The sequence below is a fragment of the Lolium perenne genome, chromosome 2 (genome assembly GCF_019359855.2).
Source record: "Lolium perenne isolate Kyuss_39 chromosome 2, Kyuss_2.0, whole genome shotgun sequence".
Classification (NCBI taxonomy): Eukaryota; Viridiplantae; Streptophyta; class Magnoliopsida; order Poales; family Poaceae; genus Lolium; species Lolium perenne.
Genome location: NC_067245.2, coordinates 84,867,725 through 84,876,419, shown reverse-complemented (window position 1 = coordinate 84,876,419; position 8,695 = coordinate 84,867,725). Strand labels below are relative to the sequence as shown.

Below are 8,695 nucleotides of genomic sequence, written 5' to 3'. Positions count from 1 at the left end.
TTCTCTCTCATCGCACGGAAACCAAACCCAATAATATTTAGCACATGTTATCTTAATTTTATACATGCACTTAGCCTATTGGAGGTGAAATAATTAAAGAAGAGAGAGATGATAGTTGCATCTTCCCAATGCAAAAAAATCTCCTTTTGCTAATCTACCTTAAAAATCCCGCACGTCCACTTATTTGTGGACGGAGGGAGTAGTGAAGATGGCATGGGCGAAGGCAAAACTTCGTGGCCTAGGTCCAACATTTGCTGATTGCACAAAAGTTGTGCATGCTAGTCTCCATGAATGGGATAGGACCGTGCTTAAAGGTCCTAAGAAAATAATAGAGAAGTTAAAAAAGGAATTAAAGAAGATGCGTTGAGGAGAAATGCCTGGTAAATCCTTGGGCAGACAAAAGGAAATACAAGTTTTAATTAAGAATTTGCTACTAGAACAAGACAAAATTTACTCGATGCAGCGCGGCCGAGTGAATTGGTTGATGCATGCAGACCGTAAACGTCTTTCTTCCATAATCCAACCATAGCCAGCTAGAAGCGTAATTTGATAAGAAGATTACTTGGTGTGTGAAGGTCACGCTAGGCATAAGACCCAAGACCCGAGCCTGAACCCGCTTGATCTGCACCCGAACCCATTTGATCCAAACCTGAAAAGTTTTTTTTTAGATTATCCGAGAAATAGCATCTGTTTCTCGGGTGGAAGCTTTGAATACCTGATTTTATTTTGGGAAACTCGGGTGTCTACCAGTATAGTTTTAAATAGCGGGCTATAGAAATATAGCAGTGACCCGTGAAAAGTGCTATAGCTAGGTTATAGCGGGCTATAACCGCCTTTTAGCACGCGGATGCTTTTAACCGCACCTTGCTCGAAAGGCTATAGTCGGGCTATAGCCGGCTATTTAAAACTATGCCAGTACCACGGGTACCCATTAGACGTGTAGGCTTCTCTAGGTTTCCAATCGATCCAATCCCGCTCGTATTTCCCTTGTCCCGCCGCCACTGAAGTTTGCCGACGCGGCGCCTTCGCTGGATGCCCTGCGCTGCCGTCGCTCGACACCACGCACCACGGGCCGCCAGCGCCGTCCCGTCCATGTTCTGCCGCCGCTGGATTCCGCTGGCCGCCGACGCCGCTCGTCGCTCGAGTTCGGCTGGCCAGCGCTTGAGTGAATCCTCCGCAGGCTCGTGCGTGTCTGATGGACCTGGCAACGACGAGAGGTACGTTACATTTCAACGCCTGTACTCATGTGCGTGTCATCCTCTATTTTCCAATTTGTAAATTTGTGTGTCTGTCCTTGCAGTTTGGGACTTGCATTTGGCAAGTTGTTGGCTTGTAGTATATCCATTTGATAGCAGTGTTGTATGTTATGCGAATTACCTTGCTAAGTCTGAAATGTTTTTACATATTTATTTATCTTTTTATTGCATTATCTGGTTACTGAGTATATATTATTTTATGTCTTAGAAAACTAGACAATGAACTGGCGAACCACCGGTCCGACCGGTAAAACTTGAACCAGCGGCCTTGTCAGTTCGATCAACGGTCTATTTTTTTAAAAAAAACTATGACTTAACATGTCCAACATCGTCTTGTGGCGCTCGTTACTACCATGTGCCTCATCGTAAACCACATTTAGGCGCCATGGTTCTTGCCCATGTTCCGTAACAACTGAATCAACACGATAATAGGTATATGGTAGCACTTCTATATTTTTTATTCCATTATTCCAAAACACAACTAGATCGCCGCTACAGCCCCAGCTACTTACGGCAAAACCTCTATCAAAACCTAAACTACGAGATAAACACTCCACTCGCTTCTTATGTAGCTAGGTTTCTATGACACGGATATCTTGGGGAATAACGCTTCTGTAGATCACGAAGCTCGCACACTGTTGCACTGTTGCCAAAGCCGTGACAGTTCAGACTGAGCAACAGATCAATAGTTATTGCCGCCTTATTCAGTGGCGGGGTATACTTTGGCGGAGGAGGGGTTCCATCCCACTTCGCATACTCCTTGCCACCTTGCTCCTGCAGCTCCATCCAGTGCGCCGTTGGATTTTTTCACCCCCTCCAGGCCAAGTAATTTCCGACTGACTACATTTGTTAGGGCTGCTATAGTCCGGTGAGACTGCTATGTGTTTAGTTCCACCTCACTTAAAGAGGTTACGACCAGCTCATAACGGAGAGTTTCCCTCCTCACTTCAATTCGGGCTTTTGGGATGTAGTTGGCTCTCTGTTAAAATAGCCGGCTATAGCCGATAGCCGTGAATTTTTTTGAAGCTATGAAAGGATATAGTCGGGCTATAGCCATATAGCGGATTTGCTAAATAATAATAAAAATTGGGCATCATATAGTCATACATATATCAATAATTCACAAATTAATAACATAATAACATCTTCACATAGGAGATACACATAATAGTTCACGCATGGTTAAATACATAGTTTTGTCCAAATATTACAACATCATTATGTAGTTTAGGACATAGTTATGCCCATAATTACATAACTAGAGCTTGGTGGCTATTTCGCCAAGCAAATGGATCCGTCGACTAAAATTTTTGTCCATAATTTTGGATCCATTGAGTGGGAAGTTAGCGGCTATGAGGCTAAATTAAGGCTAAATAGCCTTAGCCGGGCTATTAGCGGCTATTTCTGTTTTAGCATGTAAAACCTCTAGCTATAGCCGCAGGCCTCGCGAAAGGCTATAGCCGGCTATTTTAAACAGAGCCGTATACATCTAAATTTAGGCAGAGTGTTGGGCTTGACAACATAACCCTGATATATGTACACTCTAGGTGTTAACTTTTTAGCCCACAAATGAACACATAGTTACAAAAATTGCGGCATGTACAGAGCAAGGGGAAATGATCTCTACAAGAAGCTAAATCACCCAATCGCATGGCATCTGTGTCTAGTGTAGCTACCTCCCTTGAAGCATTGTGACAGTGAGATCGGAGGCGGAGTAGGACTCGTCACCCCTCTCCCTGAACGTGTCCCTGTCCGACGACGTGCACTGCAAGGTGAAGGTGGGCGGCCTGGGCATCGGCAGCAGGGAGCTATCGCTTCCCAGCGCCAGCACCACGTAGGGGATGTCCGGCCGGTCTCCGGCATGGTCCTGCACGCACAGCAGCGCCATGTGGATGCACCTGAGCGCCTCGCGGCACGCCGAGGCCGAGCTGGACGCCCGGATCAATGGGTCGATCAGTTGCTCTCCCTTGTCGGCGTTCCACATCTGCCACGCCTGCACATAGGCATGTCAGCAATAAGTTCAGAGAAGAAGAGTATATCACCGCTGACGGTGACGACTGATGAGGATGCCAGGAGCTTACGTAGCCTACGATGTTGAGCGAGCCCTCCATGTGGTGGAAGCTGCTGTTCTTCTGGCCGGTGATGATCTCCAGGATGAGGATGCCGAAGCTGTACATGTCGGACCTCACCGAGAAGAGGCCCTCCATCGCGTACTCCGGTGACATGTAGCCTCTGAAGACACATGGGAACAAGAACATTCAGCAAAATGCGCACGGGACATCCACTAGTTTTGTTGTCTCTGCAAGCGCGTAGTAATAATGTACTTACAGCGTGCCGACGACACGGTTGGTGTTCTCTTGGTTCTGGTCACCGCCGAAGATCCTGGCCATGCCGAAGTCGGAAATCTTGGGGTTCATGTCGCGGTCTAGGAGGATGTTGCTGGCCTTGAGGTCGCGGTGCACGACGCGGAGCCTTGAGTCCCGGTGAAGGTACAGGAGCCCCCGCGCGATCCCTTCGATGATGTGCAGCCTCGTCTTCCAGTCAAGGAGCCCTCGCCTAGCCGGATCTGATAGAAGCACGTCGTCAGAATTCAAGCAACTTTTTCGTGCCACAACCAATGTGTGATGCATGTACGAGATGGATCGTACCGAAGAGGATGGCATCGAGGCTCTTGTTGGGCATGTACTCGTAGACCAGTATCTTCTCGTCCCCCTGGATGCAGCACCCCAGGATCCTGACCAGGTTGCGGTGCTGCAGCTTGGAGATGAGTATAACCTCGTTCTTGAACTCCTCGCACCCCTGCCCGGAGGTCTTCGACAGCCTCTTCACCGCCACCTCCTCGCCGCCAGGAAGCGTCCCCTTGTAGACAAGGCCGAACCCTCCCTCCCCGAGCTTGTTGGACTCACTGAAGCCGCCGGTGGCCACCGCCAAGGTCTCCAGGGCGAACAGCGGCAGCTCGCTATTCTCCGCATCCTCGTGGTCTGGCTGACTAGGCCCTGAGAATTCCTTCTTGGCATCCCTGCCAGAATGCAGCATCAACGAGGCTCCCGTCTTCCTTTTACCGCCGCCAACACCAAGTTTGTCTGCACAAAATGTACCAAATTAGTTAACTCTACCTATCATGTTCTGTGCTGACCTGAACATAAGAAACTTGGTTTGCAAATCGTTGAAATCGTCTGTGTGGGACTTCAGGATTGCTTCTTAATTCAGGTACCAGATCCTCACCTCTGATTCTTCTGCTGCATTTCCATAGAAGGAAGCCGCACGCTGCCAGTACAAATGCCACGACGATCACTACGCTAACAATAACCTTCGTCCATCGCCTCCGTTTGGAGCCTGAATCTGGTCAGGTAAAAGAAAACTATCAGCCATGTGCAGTAGTCAATTCTCTACAGTGAAGAAGAATACAGTTATGTGCTGTATCCACGAATCTACCGGACCACGACGGCAGAACATTTCAAGAATTTGACCAATGTTTCAACGGTCAGCTTCGTGCAAGGCGCAAACCATGTGCGCCCGTGTAGTCATCCAAAGCCGCACATGTACTTAGATAATTAATATGAAAATGTCACCACTAATGGTCCGTGAGAGGTCAGACCATGAGGCATGTTCCATGTGTGCTACACGCAATATACTGATACTGATAGTGTATAATCCATGTTACGGCCGGATTCATCCAAATCTTCTTTAAGATAATGAAGGGACAAAACCATGTTAGGTCTTTTTCATGAAGCAGGCACATGACAATGTTTTTCACTTTGTTTCTATTTTTGCCCTTTTTAAAATGCCCTAGTTGATGGAGAATTTAGAATAGGTCGCTGTCGGAACAAGCTTTGACCCTTCCTCAGAAGTCAGCATCTGGCATAAACGGCTTGCCTATATTCACAAGTCAGTATCATTTTTATTCTCCTTTTGCAGGAGTTCGAATATGAAAATCCGCTAACTCTTCTGGATGCCGTAATGCGTTACAGAATAAAAACAGGTGATAAAGCATAATGGAAATCGCTGTCAAAAAAAGCATAAGGGAATGGACAAAGCCTCCTCGTTTTTTCACTCTTCGCGGTAACTGTTTACCAGTCCAAATTCGCAACCATCTTCTACTGGATCGTCGACGGATTGTGGAGAATTTTATTCCGTTTGACTGCAGAAGGCACCGCAAGATGAGACCCCAACAACTCTGCATGCATTTACACTAGATAACTACTAGTAAGCTGCTGTCTTTTCCATTGCCCGTTTCTGCTTAATTTACTGAGTTGTAGTATTAATCAAAGATTCCAGTGGTTTGTTCATTCTTGTCGAATTCTCAACATGGCTAAAGTCGTACTGACGAAGGAACAAAATGTCGTTGTTTTGTTTTACAGGCCAAGTACAGTGGCTGGTTTTTTGGGATGTAGCCAAGTCAATCAGGGATGTCTTGGCACAAGTGCGCAACAAGACGAACACTTTCTTCAGTACGCATCTAGCAGGAATTTCCTGAAGAACCAAGCAGTTTTCTACCTACTCAGTTTTCCAAACCTAATTCAGAAGTACCAAGATTTTATTTTTGATTGTAAGAAGTACCAACTTAAGAACTGATACTGTAACATTTAATATAGTTGGAGTAGGAAAACGTACCTAATAGAGAAGCAGGGACCTTGATGTAGAGGTCATAGCCTTCTCCAGGTCCAGGGCCAGGGCCGGTGGGGAACCGGTAGATGTCCACCAGCTCCTGGCTCCAGGTCAAGCACCCGGTGCCGCTGCTGTAGCTGTACGCGTCGCACGTGCAGTTGGCCAAGCACCACTGCCGGCACGAGTCGGCGCTGCTCACCGTCCATTCCCACGCGGCGTAGTTGGGCAGCTTCACGCCGGAGAGCTCGGCGAAGTCGTCGCCGCTGCTCATGCTGACATTCCTCTCGCTGCACGTCAGCTGGGCGCTCCTCACGCACCCCACTCCTTCGGATTTCTGCTCAAAACCTGCAAGTTTACATAATTAGTTAAGCAATGTGCAATCTGATTGCAGCACCGTTGATCGTTTTGTGAGGAGTGTGTTCAGTTCTGTACCTTGGAGGCAGGTGCAGACGGCCTGGCCATGATCGCCGGAGGAGCACTGGGCGTTCTGGCCGCATACGTTGTAGTCGTGGCACGGGATGCTGGGCTGCGACCAGACCACCTCCCAGTCGCCTGTGGCGTCGAGGAGCATGAAGGAGGTCTCGGTGCCGTTGGGCTGGAGCACGAACCTGTAGAGCGAGGAGTTGAAGGTGTTGAAGGTGTAGGACATGACGCCGTTGCTCTTGGACGGGTCGCCGGAGAGCTGGAACCCGTACAGGTTCAGCGCCCGCCACGGGATGCCCACGAAGTTGTTGTTCGCCCACTGCCCGGACCTCCAGAACGTGGTGTTCTCGCCGCCGTCCTGCCCGCTGCGCCATATGTAGAGCTGTGCCGACCCGAGCGGGTCCTGCCCGAGCGTGAAGTTGCCGGGGGCCGGGTCGTCGGGGCTCCTCCACGACTTGAACAGCGTCTGCCCGACGACGGAGTCGTTCTGCCGCTCCAGCGTGATGCTCATCCCGGGGACGAAAGTGTCGGTCGGGTGGTCGAAGCTCTGCCACAGCTGTACCGCCTGCGCGTCGCTGCCGCCATTCAGCACGAGGTTTCCGTTGTCCTCGATGGTGAGCGTAAAGTTCCCCGCCGACGAGGAAGTGCCCGTCCGCCACACAACGCGCTCCCCCTCTAGCACCTGGAGATCGCCAGATTCCGTCACGGTGGCGGAGTATGACGAGGCAGCCGCGCTCACCGGTGCGTCGCGGTTGGCCACCCACTGCACCGTCTGCTCCACGGCTTTGGCGTACTGGACCCCGAGGTACATCCGCGACCCGTCGCCGCCGCGAGGCGTGAAGAAAGAGAGGAGGAATGCGCCGTTGGACGAATAGAGGGTCGCGTTGCCTACCAGCGACTGACCTTGCGACAGCGTCGTCGTGGCAGCGTCGACATGGGCGCCCACATAGAGGAGGAAGATCAGCAACGCGAGAGCTTTAGAAGTAGCACGAGGCATCGATAATGGCGGCTGGGTTCGAGAGCTTCTGTCTTGGCTGGCTTATGTTCAAGACATGAAAGGGGGTCGGGGGAGAAGAGGTGGTAATGGCTTCCTCGGACGTGGATATATCAAGTGTGCGAGCGCGCGAGCCGCGTGGGGATTGGGGAAAGCAATTAGGCCGCATGGTTTTGAATGTGATTTAATTAGGTTAATCCTCTCTAACTGATCAGGTTAATTTGTCGTGGTTCGAGTGCGACTAGACTGAAAAGTGGTGTAGAACTATGGAAAGGAAAGAGCTGCGAAGCAAAACACAAACGACCAAAGCGGCAGGACGCCGCTTCCACACTCTTCTCCCTCGTTCCCCACCGTCTCCGCCCCTTGAGAGTCGTATGTGACTTCCCGGCTCGCTCCTTGATCCTCTCCGGCGGCGCTGCCGGCCGGCGTGGTGAGGGATGCGTAGTGCGGGTTGTACAGAGTAGACTTAGGTTTAGATTTAGGTTATGTTTGTTGTTTACCCTAGTGGAGACTGGCGTGATGCCATCTTGGAGCTTGTTCTTGGCGCTGGCGAGCGGCGCTGAGGCGCGGAAAAGCAGTTCCTCTCGTCGATGTTCATGGTGGATGGTGGCGGAGACTGTTTCTGGCCGGAGCTCCTCTCTCAATAAGCTCGTCTTCTGGTGTCGGGCAGATCCCTGCCAATCCCTTACTCTGGATTTCTTCTCTTGCCATCAAGGTGATGGTACAGAAGATTGGAGTGGAGCGGCTTGGTGGTGGTCTGTACGATGGGGAAATCTGGCTGTTGCAATCCTTTGGAGCACATCCTCGGCGGCCCTTCATCGGCATCTCGCCGATCTGCTGTCGACTCTTATGGCCGAAAGGCGGCCGCTCCGAGCTCTGACGTGCGCGGCTGATCTCCGGATCCTTTGCCGGCGTCAACTCACATCTAACCTCCCGGCCGGAGTGCCAGAGGGGAGGCCCTTCAGCTCCTGCAGCGCGGCGTTCTTCGGAGGCTCCGTCCCAAGTGGTACAGTCCCCGGCGGCGGAGCAGCTGGTCGTATCTGCGAGCTTCGACGCGAGCTTGGTGGTGATGGACCCGATTGCATTCCTTTATTTTGTTGTATGGTTCTGTTTGCACTTTCTGAGGACCGCCTTGTAATTCCAAACCTTCAAAAGGTCCTCTTTGTAATATGTAAAGCCACCGCTCTAAATTAATGCAGTACCTAGGTCCTTCGGGACCTTTCCCTGTTCAAAAAAAAAAAAAAAAGCTGCGAAGCTCCGGCCTCCGGGTTCACATTGTTTGGGACTGAAGACGGCCCCAGCGACAAACCAGATTGCCGTTGACATACCTACCAGTTAAATAATGATGAAAAGATGGTTCACGTTGATGAGCAACGGCTAATCTACGGGAGAATGCGGCTCTAGCTAATTATGA

At 50.4% G+C, this 8,695-nt stretch overlaps 1 protein-coding gene across 1 annotated transcript; it reads right to left on the bottom strand.

Moving 5' to 3' along the window:
- Positions 1-2,366: 2,366 nt before the first annotated feature.
- Positions 2,367-7,354, bottom strand: LOC127333153 (G-type lectin S-receptor-like serine/threonine-protein kinase B120). Its single transcript, XM_051359480.2, has 7 exons — positions 6,297-7,354; positions 5,871-6,209; positions 4,482-4,598; positions 3,905-4,339; positions 3,585-3,822; positions 3,338-3,488; positions 2,367-3,249 (listed from the first exon to the last, which is right to left on the bottom strand). The coding sequence occupies exons 1-7, from the start codon at positions 7,282-7,284 to the stop codon at positions 2,929-2,931; spliced, it is 2,589 nt and encodes an 862-aa protein (XP_051215440.1). The 5' UTR covers positions 7,285-7,354; the 3' UTR covers positions 2,367-2,928.
- Positions 7,355-8,695: the final 1,341 nt, after the last annotated feature.

Coding starts and splice junctions, on each gene's coding strand:
- LOC127333153 (XM_051359480.2), bottom strand. CDS start 7,284: ATGCCTCGTGCTACTTCTAAAGCTCTCGCGTTGCTGATCTTCCTCCTC. Junction 6,210..6,296: donor CGTCTGCACCTGCCTCCAAG/GTACAGAACTGA, acceptor GTAAACTTGCAG/GTTTTGAGCAGAAATCCGAA. Junction 4,340..4,481: donor ATGCAGCAGAAGAATCAGAG/GTGAGGATCTGG, acceptor CATTTTGTGCAG/ACAAACTTGGTGTTGGCGGC.